We start from the raw sequence: 17153 nt of genomic DNA on the forward strand, positions 1-17153 counted from the left end.
TCCACCACCTCCATGGACTTTCCTGTTAGAGTGCCTATGTTCCATGTCCCAAATCTCAACCTTTTGTCGCTTCGACCTTTACCTTTTCCTTTGTGAACTAGCTTATTTACCCTCGTCCGTTCACGAAAACGCGAGAACCCTTGCTCATTTAACACTACATCCGGACATCGATGCAGCGGCTCTTGCTTTGACACCGTACTCGAGCCATACGGCGCGTTACTTCCGGGTAACGACCTAGCTTTAGCGCAATAATGTCTTTGATTCATGTCATGGGGGGTTCGGCTATATTTTTACGTTGGTTGCCGAAGACCTAACACAACCCTCCTCCTTTATCCGGGTTTGGGACCGGCTATGTACCGCAAGTGTAACATAGGCGGAGTTAAAGGAGATACAACAGAATCAGATATCTAAAAACAGAAACTATATCAAACCAGAATAACTTATATAAAGTCTATATCTCTCAGAATAACTTATATACAGCCTATATCTCTAATCTGATATTCAACAGTAAGATTCCCAAAACAATTCCTATCCCATTTGGTACCTGGAAAACATTGATGTAATCAAATAGATAAATGTTAAATTGCACAGAACAAGAGATAACCAACAAAACAAAAATTCCGAATTAAAAGAAGAATTCAGAAACAAATAGGAAAAAATAAATTACTTCCTTACATAAATGAAGAGGTCCTCATTGAGCAATCCATAAACCAAAAAGGAGGGGCTCATTAGGAAGGTGGAGAGCCAGAGATAAAACGGCATGAATTCGACACTCTTTTGTCTGAATGACCAATTTTTGGGAAACACAAGTACATAATTCAAGTAAATTCATCAAGTCAAAAAGCACAAATCAATGTTAATTCGGTATCTATGTAACGAAAAACTTACAATTTTAAACAAAGGTGAGGCAAACATTGAAATGAGGGAAGCACAGCTCAAGAATTCAACCAGGATTCGCGTGTTTGACTATCAATTACTTGCAAGCTCCCAACTAAATCACAAAAATGCCGATAACTGCCAGCAATAGTCCAAACATTCTCACCTATCAAATTGCAGTTTAAGAGTTTCACAGCTTAAGTTAGAAACCAACCATATCCGTATCACAAGAACAAGATTCCAATAGTGTGGGAAAGTTAACCTTTTTTAATTTCTCAGCATACACAAGGAAGATAATTATGTACACAAACTGAAACACTGCTCCGATCGAATAAACCGTCGTTACCAACAAATTATCGGGCGATATCAGAGGCGTGCCATACCACATGCAGATCAAGCAGTTCATGAGAGAGTAAATATACGACAATCCTGAGAATATTTTAGTTGACCCATTTCTGATATTTCTCCTAAATGTAGGTCTACAATTCAAAAATAGAACAAGAGTTAATGACCAATGAAATAAAAGGAATATATAATAATTAAACAGAAGTTTCTTATGAATAATGATTTAGCATCGTAAAGATATTCCTAAGCATGTTCCTAAATGATAAAGAAAGTGAAAAGTATAAACTATCAATGTCTTGCAATCTTTTAATCAATTCTTGCTTCATATAGTAGTTTGGAGAATAAATCATTTCTCTAAATAAACTTACATGGGAGATACAAACAACCCAAAAGCAAAGATATTCCCTGCAAAATAAACGATTAAACATAGTGATTATCACTAAAATAAAATAAAATAAAAAGAGAATCTAAACCCTGTAAAGGATAATCTACTAATCCACTGCTACTAGCATATTTAAAGTCGGTTCCTTTTGATTCATCAAAAGAAACCAGAATGCTCAGAATCTCAGAAACAGCGAGACAAAGACAAAGATTACGTTTGTACCTGCGACTCCAGCTGCATCCTTTGCAACCTCATAGACAGGATATGCAGCAGAAAAAGACATTAAGAATCCTCAAAAATCAAACACCAAACCCAGACAACAACAAATGCAACCAAACCAACCCCTTAATTTATAGCACTACAATTGGAAGTGAAATTTGACTATTCAAGACATGCCCTATGTGAATGCTTGTTCCTATCTCACAGAAATTGGAAAAAAACAAAGAAAAATCCCCCACGTTTCCAATAGAAGGACCAGAAGGTTTTTTCCTCTCTCCAAATCTTGTACTTGAGACTTGAGAGGGTGATAAGTAACTGATAAATGCAGCTGAAGGCCTATTATGTATAATGATGCTAAACCTCAAATATGGTTATGACATAAATAAATTAGAAAAAGGGGGGTGGGGGGGTTTGTTGAGCCACTAAAATTGAAACAATTTGCAATTGTGTACATAAACAAGTGAGTATTATGAATACTATCAGAGGTTTTTAGGGACTCAGTATGCGAGAACTATAGCACAACTTGAAGTCAAATAACAAAACATTTCACATAACGAAAGGAACTGTTCAAACTTATCCCTCTGCATAAAAAAACAAATAAGTGCAAAATCTTGGAAGTATGATAGGTCTTTTATTAAAGAATCTCAAAAAAGAATTACACCAATTATAGGATTGCATCCTAGTCAAAACTGAGGTTTAGTTTGAGGGAAAGGATGGAAGTGAGTAACATGTCCTTGTGAATTGAATGACACAATTTCGTCATCACCAATAATCTCCACAAGAACAACTTCCATTTCTAAAATGGTGGAACCTACTAGCATCTCTTACCACAATTTCTCTTCCTGTCACCATGGCTATAAGCTTAATTGCAGTATGACAGTCTCGACATATACGATGACCCTGCATGATCTGTAGAGGCATCCAATTTGGGGTGTTAATTAGTCCAAAAGCAATTGCTAACTTTTCACTATGATATTTCAGAACACGTTGTTCCTCTTCATCAACATCAGGAAGCAGCGCTTCATCATCCTCCACAGTGTAACCATACCTTGATATCTCTTCCATCAAATTGTCCACCTTTTGGTATATCTCTTCTGTTTGGGGGTGGGATTTATCTCCAGAAAGGAAGACATTTTGCCATCTTTTAACTTCAATCCAGGTACAAGCATAAAGCATTCTTAAACCCTTCCTCTTCAAGGTCTGTAACACACCAGCAGCTTCCTTCAATCTTCCAGTGGTGTTATATATATTTAGAAGTACTACATAGTTACACATCTTCTCGGGCTCCATTCCATAAAGTTTTTCTGCTGCCAACTTCCCAAGCACAAAATTCTCATGCATTCTACATGCTGTCAGCAATGCTGCCCACATATTTGCTGTTGGTTGGAAAGGTGCAGTTCTTATTAGTGCTAAAGCCTCATCCAACAGACCCTCTCGACCTAATAGCTCAATCATGCATGCATAATGCATTGGTCTGGGCTTAATCTTGTGATCTTTGCTCATAGATTGAAAAATCTCCCAACCGCGTTCTGATAGTCCCGAGTAACTACAAGCAGATAAGACGGCTAGGAAAGTGACATGGTTGGGAACCATCCTTTCTCGAAGCATCTGCTCAAAAATTTCTAGTGCCTCCTCTCCTTGGCCATGATTTCCATATCCAGCAATCAATGCATTCCAGGATATGATATTCTTCTGGTGCATTGTGTCAAACACATGTTGAGCATCTTCCATCCTACCCCATTTGCTGTAGAAGTCAATGAGTGCTGAGTTCGCCACCAAATCTGTGCCAAAACCATGACGAACTAATGCCGCGTGAGCTTGTTTTGCATGTTCAAATGAAGCCAATCTTGTACATATTCTAATCACTGTTGAAATAGTAAAATGGTCCAGTTTAGCACCACTATTGCGCATCTCATAAAACAAATTAAGAGCCTCCTCACTATAGCCATGAAGTGCATAGCCAGAAATAATAGAATTCCATGCCACGGTCGACTTCTTTGGCATTTGATCAAAAACACAATAGGCATCATCGATGCTACCACACTTGCTGTACATGTCAATTAGTGCACAAGAAACAAAAGTATCATCTCCCACCTCCATCTTCAAAGCGCATGAATGAATTTGTCTTCCCACCTGAATAAGACCTAATCCGGCAGCTGCCTTGATCATCGTAACAAAAGTGTGAGGACTGCCATCATTAAACTCTTCCCACATACACAAAAACAACCTGAAGGCCTCATTATTGTTCCCAGAATCCACAAGCCCGCCAATCATCATTGTCCATGACACCTCATCTCTCTCTGGCATATCATCGAATAGCTTCCACGCATCATGCATCAAACCGCATCTAACGTGCATAAATAACACCCTATTCATCATATACAAATCAAGCTCAAACCCACTACTAATCATAAGATTAAACACCTTCTTAACCCCTCTAATGTATCTCAAACCAACACAAGCACTCACCAAAGCATCGTAAGTACTAGCACCAACATATCTACCACCACCTTCAAGCTCCAAAATCTCAAACAACTCAATTGCATCCCTATACCTATTGCACAGAACTAGCTTCTCTATCTCACTACACAGCCCAACAAAGGAAGGTTTCCTCATCTGAGTGTCCTCCAAAACAGGCTCTACCTTCTCATGATACGGTATTCTCGAAGATTTAGGCCTCCGAATGCCACTTTCAGTGGAGCAACAACAAATAAGGGAAAAGTGGTTCCTCCAATTCCTCACCTTTGAACGTAAACCACACCCAAAGACGAAACCTTTACCAGAAAAGTAACTGGATCCGGAAGAACCCAAAGCGGAAAAGTAGCATTCACTTTGGAATTGATCCAATGTGTAAGATTGGTATCGTGAGAGTGGAATCTCCATTGGTACCAACAACAACAACAACAAATGAAAACACGATGCAAAGCTAGAAAAGATGAGAAAGAGTGCAGCACCTGGAGAGTTGAGATCACAAGGAAGAGTTACGTCAAGGTTGCAAGAACCGAACCAACCATTGAACTGGTCAAGTGACTGATTTAATAGTTCAATGGTCTAATCGGGGTCGAACTGTTGTCCAACCAATTTAATTAAATATACAATAAAATCATTAAAAATTCAATATAAAATTTCAAATATTCAATTTCAATGTTTTCTAAATTAATAAAATTCAAAATTTTACCATTTCACATGATAACTTGTTCATATTTTATCATTAAAAGATTCACAAAATAACAAATTTTTAATTAACTTCTAAGTTCTAATAAAGTAATCAGCAACAATACTCATCACATCAAAGACAAAAATAGAGAATTGAGATAAGCACTCCAAGAGAATTATAATTATAGAAGATCAAGCTCAATTACTTGACAATCAAGATAAGCACTCCAAAAGAATCAGAACAGAATGGTGACGAACAGAAGAAAGAAGAGAGGAATTCTTGTGATATAAGAAATGAATTCAAAGACTTAGAATTGAGAACAGAATCATTGAGAATCAATACACACTAAAAAGGACATACACAAAATTTCAAGAAAGACTTCTAATCAAGTATTCAACAACAAAACTCAGTATACAAAAACAAAAAACTCAGCATTCAAACCCAGAAAATCCAAGAACAGAAAAACTAAGCAAAGAGTCCAAACTCAGCATCCAAACTAAACTCAGAATCACATCAACAACCCCAACTCAGAACACAATCCCAACTCAGACTCTAGTAAATAAACTCAACTCGGAATCTTAGAAATTGAAACTGAAGGAGCAGTGGCTTACCGGAGAGGGAGGAACGGCTGTAACAGAATGAAATTGGACAGAGAGTGAACTCGCAAGAGGATCAGTTCGCGAGGGCGAGGCTTCGAGTAGAGATTCACGGAGAGAGAGGACGCGCTTGAAGAGGATCGAGCAACCGTTCGAAGAGCAACGGTTTGCAACGGCGAGGAGAAGAGTCCACGGCGGCAGAGAGGGACGTTCGCACTTCGCCGTGAGAGGGATCGAAGACGAGGACAGAGACACGAGTTCAGGGCGGCCGACGACGACGAAGACAGAGGCGGGCTTGACAACGAGGATGAGATGGCAATGCCAACAGCAGCTCTGAGCAGAGAGGGCGCTGGTGGCGCTGGAACTCTTGAGAGAGAGAGGGGGGTATTCAGGGTTGTGAGAAAGAGAGAGGGGGGTAGGTATTCTGACTTAACACAGTAGTTGTTGTTGATGTTGTTATTCACGTTGGTGAGAAGGGTGTGAATGTGAAGAAGATAAAAGGGGGGAAGTAGGAATAAGTCTGCATCAGTAAAGTGGAGAGCATCGAGCATTCCGCCCAGATTTGTTGAGTTTGGTAGTTGGTAGTTACAGCCGATGAAAACATGTTTCTTCCTCGTGTCTCTTCTTTATGGGAGGCTTCGTTCGGTGCTTCGTCTATGATTAGGACCATCAAAGTCCCTTTGGCATACAAAGTGGAGCAGAAAATTGAAAAATTCAAATCTTGATATATAATTACCTACCCTACACTTCGAAAAAAATTTAAATTTTTTAATTATATTTATTTTAATTTTAAATAAAAAATTTTGTTAAGTTTCAAACCTGGTGGCAAACAATGATGGATACTCTTCGAACTAGGCAAAATGGTGGAAGTGAAATGAGGCTCCTTGCGATAAACTGCTGGAATATATGGATGGAAAGCTCGTAAAAAACTTGTCTTTGAAAAGGAAAGAACGTCACCAGGAAACATCCTTGCCTCCTCGCTCAAGCTGCTGGAAGAAATGGAGAGAACCGCAATGAATAAGAATTTGGAACAGAGCTTAGTTCTGTCCCTTATTCTTACCCTAGCCTTGGATTCATCTCTTATGACTTATCAGATAAGGTTAGGGAGATCCTTCCTTATTTGTAGTCCTTTAATTGGGAAAAAAAATTTGTAATTTTATAAAATATTTTACATATTTATTCAATTAAATTCATTCTTTTTAATGATTATTTACACAATAAATATGAAAAAAATATTTTCACTTGTTTTAAATTGATGAAAAGTTCTATGATATTAAAAACTAATTTTGTCAGTATGTAAAAAATTTAGTAATAAAATTACAATAATGCTCTACATTCATATAAAAATTTAACTAAGTCATCCAAGCACTTTTTTGGTTACGTGCCTTCCCTTTACTCCCAAGTTACGTGAAATACACGCGCGATTTCCTTTCCCTTCTATTAACATAAACTTCTTCTTCAACGTTAATGATTTGTATTGTAATTTTCGGATCTGTAATTTCTGTTGCTCGTCGTTCTTCTTCTTTTTTCTTCTCTTTTGCTCGTTGTTCTTTTCTACTGCTCGTCCTTCTTCTTCCTATTCTTCTTCATTTTCTTCTTCGATTTGTGGATTTATCTTCTTCGTTTTTATATTTCAATATTCTATCAAAACAATGAATGATTCAACTTTAAATCAATTGAATGAGATTGATTTGAATTATTCTTTTGAAATGAATCAAGCGGACTAGGTTTGGATTTTTTTTGGAATCGAATTACATGAAATGCAATTGCTAAATTGAATTGAATTGAATTGATAATCTCTAAATTGTAGACACAGGTGTTCTGAATTTGATTTTATATAATAAATAATGTTCCATTCATTTAGTATTATACAGTTGATTCAACTTAATAACGTCTTCGGTTCATTATGCAGAAAGTTGTTTTGAATTTAATTTTATATAATGGATAATGTTCCATTCATTTAGTACTATACAGTTGATTCATCTTAATAACGTGTTCGGTTCATTATATAGAAAGCTGTTTTGAAACTGAATACTGATAGAAACATTTTTTTAATAGTGATATATGCACTTTTTCAGTCCATCCAGTGTATTAATTTCAGTTCATTTGGGTTTTTAGGGCTATTAACGTTTGATAAATATCCTGATTCCATTCACTATGAACCTGGAATAAAACAGCAGCCAGGCAGTTCCAACAGATATATGCATTAATATCTCAAACTGGTGCACGAAATTAGAACTCGCACAACTTTACAGGTAAGTGCACCGGGTCATCCAAGTAATACCTCAGGTGAGTGAGGGTCGATTCCATGAGGATTGTCGGATTGAACAAGCAATAGCTATCCTGTTGGACTTAGTCAGGCAAACAGTAAAAGATGGTTGTTGGTGTAAAATGCATAAGTAGTAAAAAGCAAGTAAATAAAGCAAATAAACAGAATTGGAGTAAAACAATAATGAGAAAACAGTTAAGGTCTCGGAGATGTATACTTTTCCGGATTAAAACATTTTACCAACTATTATAACAATGAGTGATTCATTCTATGGCAAACCATAAGCGATTAAAACCTAATCTCTTAGCGATTTAATCTCCTCTAATCTTCATCAAAAGCCACTCTCATGGTCATTCAATTCAGATCAGAGGGTGAAGTTCAGAAAACTAGTTTAGCGCCACAAAAACCTCAATTACCCAGAACTAACCGGATTTTATGTCAAATATCCTAATTAGTCCAGGTAATTCGTAGTTTAGGAGGAGTATTTTCAAGCTGTAGCTCAAGCGAGATAGCTCTCTCGAGAATCACAAGAGCTCATGTAGAATAAGGGTCATACTCTCGTTCCACCCAGATTCATAAGGTTAAGAACGAAAACAACACCTTAGAATTGAATCAAACATTAATTAAAATAGATTATATTCATCCATAGAAATAAGCAGAGCTCCTAACCTTAACCAGGAGGTTTAGTTGCTCATAACTTTACAAAGAAAACAAGGTTTCGAAAGATGCGGAAGGAAGAAGATCTTCCCCCTTTAAATACTAACCTAATAATCAATGCTAAATCTAAAAGATATTATTTGAAAATAAAAAGTACAAAAATATGATAAGATAAGCCTAAGAGGTGCTAAATCCACTTTGGAGGCCCAATTGGTGAACGGCTCGGACAGCAAGATGGCGTTCAACGCCAGGATCGGGCGTTGAACGCCCAGAAGGGAAGCGCGCCTCTGACTTCATACCCCTTGCTGGCGTTGAACGCCAGTTTGGGCGTTTAGCACCCAGGGGAGAGCAGCCAACATTTTTGTTTCTTGCTCCAGACTTTTCCATACTGTTCCAAATTTTACCTAAAATCATAAAAACACAAGAAAAACTCAAAGTAGCATCCAAAGATAAATTTTGCACTAAAACATAATAAAACTTAATAAAATCTATCTAAAAACAATATAAAAACAACTAGAAAAGGGGATAAGATGCTCACGCATCACAAACTGATAGGACAAGGACAAATATATCTTAAATCAGATATATACATTAACATTAGATTTCCAATAATATTTACATTAATATTCACATATATACATTCAAAGAAGCAGTGTTTGCTTTTTTAAACAAGTTAAACAAAATAGTATTAATTACAATCAGTTAAACAAAGTATATCCTATTTACTATCTAAATTTTCAGATGTGAATTTACAATAAGGACTGAAGAGAGCAACAGATGGCTTCAGGAGTCTTATTGCTTCAGATGCTCGAATCACTTGGTCTCTTATTTTGTACATATGCATACGTTATAATGTGACTTCTCCTTCTTTGTCACCATTGTCTTCTTCATTTTTACTGTAAGGACAAAAAATTTGGTCAATAATTCACTCGATACACCGACAAGCACAATCATGCACATTTTAATCAAGTGAATCAAAATGAGCAACTCCACTGAATCGAACAACATTCATGTGCTGAATAAAACATGATAAACATTCATTCATCAAGAAAAATATTTTTACATGCACAAGGACTCAACTAAACACACTAAAAATTAAGTGAATCAAAATGTGCAACTCTACTGAACCGAATAACATTCATATACTGAATAAAATGTGATAAATATTCAATCATCAAGAAACACATTTATGTATATACAAGGACTCAACTGAATACACTAACAATCAAGTTAATCAAAATGAGCAACTCTACTGAACCAAACAACATTCACGTGCAGAATAAAACATGATAAACATTCAATCATCAAGAAAATATTTCTACATGCACAAGAACTCAAATGAACACACTAACAATCGAGTGAATCAAAATGAGCAACTCCATTGAACCGAACAATATTCATGTGCTGAATAAAACGTGATAAATATTCATTCATCAAGAAAAATATTTTTGCATGCACAAAGACTCAACTGAACACACTGATAATTAAGTGAATCAAAATAAATAACTCTACTGAACCGAATAACATTCATGTGCTGAATAAAACGTGATAAACATTCAATCATAAAGAAACACATTTCTGCATGCACAATGACTCAACTGAACACACTAACAATCAAGTGAATCAAAATGAGCAACTCTACTGAACCGAATAACATTCACGTGCTGAATAAAATATGATAAATATTCAATCATCAAGAAAATATTTCTGCATGCACAAGGACTCAAATGAACACACTAACAATCAAGTGAATCAAAATGAGTAACTCCACTGAATCGAACAACATTCATGTGCTGAATAAAACGTGATAAACATTCATTCATCAAGAAAAATATTTTTGCATGCACAAGGACTCAAGTGAACACACTAAAAATTAAGTGAATCAAAATGTGCAACTCCACTGAACTGAATAACATTCATATGCTGAATAAAATGTGATAAATATTCAATCATCAAGAAACACATTTCTGCATACACAAGGACTCAACTGAATACACTAACAATCAAGTGAATCAAAATGAGCAACTCTACTGAACCGAATAACATTCACGTGCTGAATAAAACATGTTAAACATTCAATCATCAAGAAAATATTTCTGCATGTACAAGGACTCAAATGAACACACTAACAATCAAGTGAATCAAAATGAGCAACTCCACTGAACCAAACAACATTCATGTGCTGAATAAAACGTGATAAACATTCAATCATCAAGAAAAATATTTCTGCATGCACAAGGACTCAACTGAACACACTAACAATCAAATGAATCAAAATAACCAACACCAATGAACCGATCAATATATCACAGAGAAAAAATAACAACACATTTTCTATTCGTATGCCCTAGTTACGCAATAAAAATGGATTCAAAATAAGCCGATCTACTAAACGAAGCAACTCAATCCACTAAACCTTAAATCGAACTAGGAGAAACGCGAGCTTTGAGAGAAATTAAATGAACATAATAACGACAGTTTTTCTCATACCTTGCAGAGTCTCTATTCTTATTTTTGTTTGTTTTTTCTTCTTTCTTTCGAAAGATTGACGTGATTCTGGAGTAAGAGCAGTTTTTGTAGAAAACACGATGGAGGTTTGAGAGATTTTGAGAGGGATATGAACTTCTCCAGTGACGGTTTCGAGGTTGAAGAAGGAACGGTGTTTCATAATGAAGGCGCGAATGAATATTAAACGTTTTGGAGGTTTGGACGCCTGAATACACGCTCATTTAATGGGATTGGATTTTTTTTAGTGTTGGACTAGCTTGGATGGACTTAAATAAAAAATTACATGGATGTGTAGCATGACCGATAAAATTATAGTGATTACAAATGAATATCTGAGTACAACAAAATCTGTAAATGACTAAACAACTTTAGCAGAATTGTCAACATAACAGTTTTAAGGTCAGATAATTTACATTGGTAATCAACATATTTTAAAATAAATTTTTTATTTTGAAAATTTACTATTTAATATTGGAATTGAATCCAATATTGAATCTTGAATCAAAACCCAATCAAATGCCATTTTTTTTGGGTTAAGCATATAGGTTTTAGGTAGCGTTCTAATAAAAAAATAAAAAAATTTTAGGGCTAGTTTGGTTTAGGGTTAGCAATAAGTAGGATAGGATAGAGTTTAGACTCTACCCTAACCTTATTCGTATACTAAAACTTTTAACTTTATCTTATCCGACTCTATCAACAGAAAAATCAAAATTTTTCAAACAAATATAAAATTCAATCATTCTATCTTTCATACAAATTAATAAAATAAAAAATAAAAAATTAAATTCAAATTAAAATTAAAAACAATAAAATCTTAAAAAAATTCAAAATAAAATTATAAATAGTATGATCATCAAGTTTTTAATAAAAATTAAAATAACACAAATAAAAATAAACATCTTGTCACTCTTCTTTTAACTCTAAGTTCTTATAACATTACTCTTTAAATAATAAACATACTAAATTAGTAATTAAATGATTAGCTTAGTGGTTATTTTGCGTCCTCACAAAAAGGAAGTTGTGAATTTAATAATCCCTTCTTTCACTACACATATAATTTTTAAATATATATTATATAATATATTAAGAATGCGAGTATGATAAGGTAGAGTAAGGTATACCCTAAACTCGCACTCAATTCTGTCCGCAAGTAAATCCTACTTGCACCCTACCCAATCAGATCAGTTAAGAAATGCTAAATGTTTACATATATAAAAAAGAATTTACCTGTAAGAGTGTATTTGGACTTCTTAGAATGAAAATTAATTTGATTTGTAAATTAATTATTTTATTTGAAATTTAAACAAATTTGAATTGATTTAAAAATTTTATGAATTTATTTTATATTTTATTTCAAAATCTCTTATTTTTTCAATAATGTTTTTTAATTAAATTATCTAAAAAAATTTAAAAGACTAAATTTTTTAAATTTTAGTTAAAAAAAGGAGGTGTAATGGCAGTGGGTCTTAAATTATTGTAAAGTTAAAAATATTATTATAAGTAATATAATAGTATACATGGTCTTAAATAGGTTAGTGCTGTAAAGAAATTCGAAACGTTGTATTTAATAACCTAATTATAAATGGTTTTAGACTTTTAGTAAATGCTAAACCGTCAATTTAATTATAATTATGTTAATCGTTTAGTAAAATGACGAAATTCACACCAAATTCAGGAGTTTTTAAGTAATTATCTAAATTAATTATTCAAATATTTTATTGCATACAAATTGCTTAGTGTATTGATTTGATAAAAAAATATTTTAAAAAAATTATTCACCTAATTTGCAAGAAGGTTCAAAAGATCTCTATTTACGTATGAAATTTGGGAGGCTTGGACCCATAATAATCTATAGAAATGATTAAGAAGAGTTTAGTATTCAAACTTTATTTTCTTTTCTAATAATAATTACTTAGCAAAGGTTTATTTTACAATTTTATTATTTTCCTTTTTACTGGGTCTGATCCTCAAAAAGTTGCATATATATTTCAACATTTAAAATTAATATCATAAGAGTTCATTTTTCATTGATGTCAATTAGGCACTTGTACTAAAGTGTTTTTGTTTTTGTTAGAAATTATCCAAAAACCTAAATGCCTGACAACCGAAAATGAAATTTAGTTGGGCTTTGCTTTAAGAGATTTAATTTTTACATGTTGAATTTTTTTTATCCCAACCATGAACAATTAAAGCATTTTAATATTTCTCTCATGAAGGAGGGAATTCTCTCTCGCTAGCAGGACGCTGCGTTCTATTTCTGGGTATCTTATTTTTGTTGAATCTTTCATGCTCTACTTCTAGTAACCTTTCAACTTTATCCTATCCATACACTCAACTTCACTATTTTCTTCTCCTCTACAATACCACATTCATCAAATGTCACAACACTATGTCCTATTCTATTAGTCTCCTTTTAATCTTGTCAGTACAAGCCTTTCCTCATTTACTAAACCTTCAGAACAAACTATATCCTAACTACACATCGCAACACCTAATATTTTTTTCCATCCCTGTTCATTCCAACAAATTTCTTCACATACATCCTACACATAATAGCTCTTCTTACTCTCTCCCTTATTTTCACCACAACTTCACCCTACATCTATTTGCTACTTATACCTTTATCCACACCCCACAACCATCCTTAAGACTAGTACAGGCCTTCTAGCCTCAAACAATAGTTCTCCACTGCCTCCTGCTTCAACATACATATATTGGCTGTCGTACTACCACCATACCCCCTCTCTTCTATTACCATATCACCACAACTACTGTAAGGTCCCACATCGGTTGGGGAGGGGAACGAAGCATACCTTATAAGGGTGTGGATACCTCTCCCTAGCATGATGCGTTTTGACGAGTGAGTGTGGGGGGCTTCAGATAGTATCCCTATCGTCAAAGACAAAATCGTGAGGCATTGTGTGCCAAAGCGGACAATATCGTGCTAGCGGGTAGTCTGGGCTGTTACAGATAGTATCAGAGCCGGAACCTGGATCGATGTGCCAGCGAGGGCGCTGGGCTCCCTTAGGGGGTGGATTGTAAGGTCCCACATCGGTTGGGAAGGGGAACGAAGCATGCCTTATAAGGGTGTGGATACCTCTCCCTAGCATGACGCGTTTTGACGAGTGAGTGTGGGGGCTTTGCCTAGCATCCCTATCGTCAAAGGCAAAACCGTGAGGCCTTTGTGCCAAAGCGGACAATATCGTGCTAGCGGGTGGTCTGGGCTGTTACAGATGATTGTAAGGTCCCACATTGGTTGGGGAGGGGAACAAATCATGCCTTATAAGGGTGTGGATACCTCTCCCTAGCATGACGCGTTTTGACGAGTGAGTGTGGGGGGTTTCAGCTAGCATCCCTATCGTTAAAGGTAAAACCGTGAGGCATTGTGTGCCAAAGCAGACAATATCGTGCTAGCGGGTGGTCTGGACTGTTACAGATGGTATCAGAGCCAGAACCCGAATCGTTGTGCCAACGAGGGCACTGGGCTCTCTTAGGGGGGTATATTGTAAGGTCCCACATCGGTTGGGGAGGGGAACGAAGCATGCCTTATAAGGGTGTGGATACCTCTCCCTAGCATGACGCGTTTTAACAAGTGAGTGTGGGGGTTTCGGCTAGCATCCCTATCGTCAAAGGTAAAACCGTGAGGCCTTGTGTGCCAAAGCGGATAATATTGTGCTAGCGGGTGGTCTGGACTGTTACAACTACCATGGCTAGACCTAACATGGGCACGACCCCATTGAAGGCACCACCATCACCCTCAATCCAAAATCCAACCCCAACTTCAAGGAAAATTGTTTCAATCTGATCGGTTGGTGTGCGTGTACACAAAACTCACACTATTTCGTACAACAGCAGTAGTACCAGCAAGTGCACTGAGTCGTCTAAGTAATACCTGAGTGAGTTAGGGTTGATCCCACAAGGATTGTGGCTTGAAGCAAGCTATGGTTGTCTTGCAGGTCTTAGTCAGGCAAAATTAGAAGGTTTTTGGATTAGAGGAAACTATTCATAATTTGTATCTATAAAACAAGTGTTTTCAGGGATAGAAATAGAGTTGAGAGTTGGAGTTGCTTTGTCTTTCTGAAGTAACTCTGGTACTATTGTCTTCTTTGCTTGTGAATGATCTTCTTATATGTCAGGCTGTAAGTGATCAAAGCCACTCCAATGGTCCTTGATCTCCTCTGTTACAGATTGAACACGACCATGGCCAATGGTCATGATATTCAATCTGACGAAGGGTGAAGCGCATAGCAGTCCATTCTCTTGGCGATCCTACTTAAAACGCCACAGACAAGGTCGAATCTTTCGGATTAGAGAATGCTGCTTCTTTAGATTCTAGCCTATACCACAGAGACCTTAATCTCCCCGAAGATCGGCTGAATTGATTTCTCGAGAAGTCCCCAATGAAATCGTGGATTAACTGTCTGAGAGATGTAAATCCATAGCTGTTGGCTCGTGCTTTTCTTCCAGGTACTCACACGAACCCAAGTAGACGTGGATGTTTGTCAGGCATGTTCGTCTTAATGTGATGAACATAGCCAATTTTTCAGATCGTCCTGTTCATCACGATGAAGATCGGGATATACATCTTAGAGATAGATCAAACACGAATCGAAGAAGAAGAAATAGTACTTTTATTAATTCATAGTACTCAGCAGGGCTCCTCCCCTCACCCTAGGAGGTTTAGAAACTCATACCGAAATAAAACAATGGAAAACGAAAATAATGGCCGGTCAGTGGGAGGTCTAAAAGGTTGAAGATGATTCAAAAGTTGTGAATTACATGAACATAAACCCTTAAAAACTAAACAAATGACTAGTAAGGGTAAAACAGTTTATATAGCACTAAAATCCACTTTTGGGGCCCACTTGGTGAGTGTTTGAGCTGAGCTTTGATGAGATCCACATACTATGAGACTCCTTGGGCATGGAATGCCAACTAGGGGGTCCTCTCTGGGCCTTCGGACGCTGGGCTCTGCTCTTTGGGCACTGGATGCTTGGAAGGGTGCAAGAAGCTGGCGTTGGACGCCAGTTTCGGGTCTTCTAATCCGAAGCAAAGTATGAAATATTATATATTGCTGGAAAGCTCTGGAAGTCAGCTCTCTATAGCCATTGAGAGCGCTAAATTTGGACTTATGTAGCTCCAGAAAAGCTCTTACGAATTTAGGCAGGTCAGATATGGATAGCATCTGCAGTGCTTTCTCTGTCTTTGAATCAGACTTTTGCTTCATCTCCTCAATTTTAGCCAGAAAATACTTAAAATTGCCCAAAAATACAAAAACTCATAGTGAAATCCAAAAATATAATTTTAACACTAAAACCTATAAAAAATTAATAAAAACTAAATAAAACTACCAAAAACTATATGAAAGTGATGTCAAAAAGCGTATAAAATATCCGCTCATCATCGGTAGAGTCATAACAGAAAAAGAAATCAAGTTTAGAGCAATCAAAAATGCAATGCTAGGTATATGGGGTAACCCCAAAGATATGTCAATCTCAGAAATGAAAAGAAACAAAGTGCTCATAAATTTCAAGGATAGTAGAATGGGGATGAGGTTTCTTAACAACGATCCTTGGAACATTAGAGGAAATTTGTTAAATCTTCAAAGATGATTACATGGAGAATCCATCTTAGAAGTGAGGCACGATTTTATAGAGTTTGGGATTCAGATTCATGGACTTTCGATCGAGCACTTAAGCAAAGAAACAATGAATACAATCAGAGACCTAATAGGAATAGTGGGTGAAGTGGAGGACCCCATGAAGAACGGAACCCTAAAGAGAAATTTCCTATAATTTAGGGCAACCATTAACATAACTCAGTCTCTCCAGACGGGATTTCGACTCAACAGGGCCAATAATTTCAAAACCTGGATTAGTTTCAAGTATGAGAGACTTCAAGACTATTTTTGTCTCAACTGTGGGGTTATCGGACATGAGAAGAAAACTTACAGTAAACCAATGGCCATGGCATGCTGGGACCCCACTAAACCCAAATACACCAAAGAAATAGCGACTGGGAGGATCAGGCCACTGAACGCAGAAGAGGAAGAAGAAAGGTGGGAACAAAATCTCAACAAGCAATAAAGGGCGCGTGAGCACCACATGAGAGAAAATGAAAGTGGGGATAGTAATGGCTCATAAA

General features: G+C 36.3%; 3 protein-coding genes across 3 annotated transcripts in view; all 3 read right to left on the reverse strand.

Annotated features, from left to right (window-relative positions):
• The window catches only part of LOC107459690 (bidirectional sugar transporter SWEET2), a 5483-nt gene extending 3209 nt beyond the window's left edge, over window positions 1-2274 (reverse strand). Inside the window, 7 exon segments of the mRNA XM_052252299.1 lie at window positions 676-781; window positions 889-962; window positions 965-997; window positions 1000-1042; window positions 1139-1355; window positions 1590-1626; window positions 1826-2274. Coding sequence (XP_052108259.1) covers window positions 692-781; window positions 889-962; window positions 965-997; window positions 1000-1042; window positions 1139-1355; window positions 1590-1626; window positions 1826-1886 — 555 coding nt within the window. The 5' untranslated portion in view covers window positions 1887-2274 and the 3' untranslated portion in view covers window positions 676-691.
• A 148-nt stretch (window positions 2275-2422) lies between these two features.
• Window positions 2423-6647, reverse strand: LOC127739729 (pentatricopeptide repeat-containing protein At5g50390, chloroplastic). Its single transcript, XM_052252297.1, has 2 exons — window positions 6395-6647; window positions 2423-4776 (listed from the first exon to the last, which is right to left on the reverse strand). The coding sequence occupies exons 1-2, from the start codon at window positions 6540-6542 to the stop codon at window positions 2585-2587; spliced, it is 2340 nt and encodes a 779-aa protein (XP_052108257.1). The 5' UTR covers window positions 6543-6647; the 3' UTR covers window positions 2423-2584.
• On the reverse strand, window positions 4744-6252 carry LOC127740710 (uncharacterized). Its single transcript, XM_052252298.1, has 2 exons — window positions 5591-6252; window positions 4744-4888 (listed from the first exon to the last, which is right to left on the reverse strand). Exons 1-2 carry the CDS (start codon window positions 6124-6126, stop codon window positions 4858-4860), a joined length of 567 nt encoding a protein of 188 aa, XP_052108258.1. The 5' UTR covers window positions 6127-6252; the 3' UTR covers window positions 4744-4857.
• Window positions 6648-17153: the final 10506 nt, after the last annotated feature.

Source organism: Arachis duranensis, chromosome 7, assembly GCF_000817695.3.
Source record: "Arachis duranensis cultivar V14167 chromosome 7, aradu.V14167.gnm2.J7QH, whole genome shotgun sequence".
Lineage (NCBI taxonomy): Eukaryota > Viridiplantae > Streptophyta > Magnoliopsida > Fabales > Fabaceae > Arachis > Arachis duranensis.

Coding starts and splice junctions, on each gene's coding strand:
- LOC127740710 (XM_052252298.1), bottom strand. CDS start 6,126: ATGCTCGATGCTCTCCACTTTACTGATGCAGACTTATTCCTACTTCCC. Junction 4,889..5,590: donor CAGCCGTTCCTCCCTCTCCG/GTAAGCCACTGC, acceptor GTTGGACAACAG/TTCGACCCCGATTAGACCAT.
- LOC127739729 (XM_052252297.1), bottom strand. CDS start 6,542: ATGTTTCCTGGTGACGTTCTTTCCTTTTCAAAGACAAGTTTTTTACGA. Junction 4,777..6,394: donor CCATCATTGTTTGCCACCAG/GTTTGAAACTTA, acceptor TCAACTCTCCAG/GTGCTGCACTCTTTCTCATC.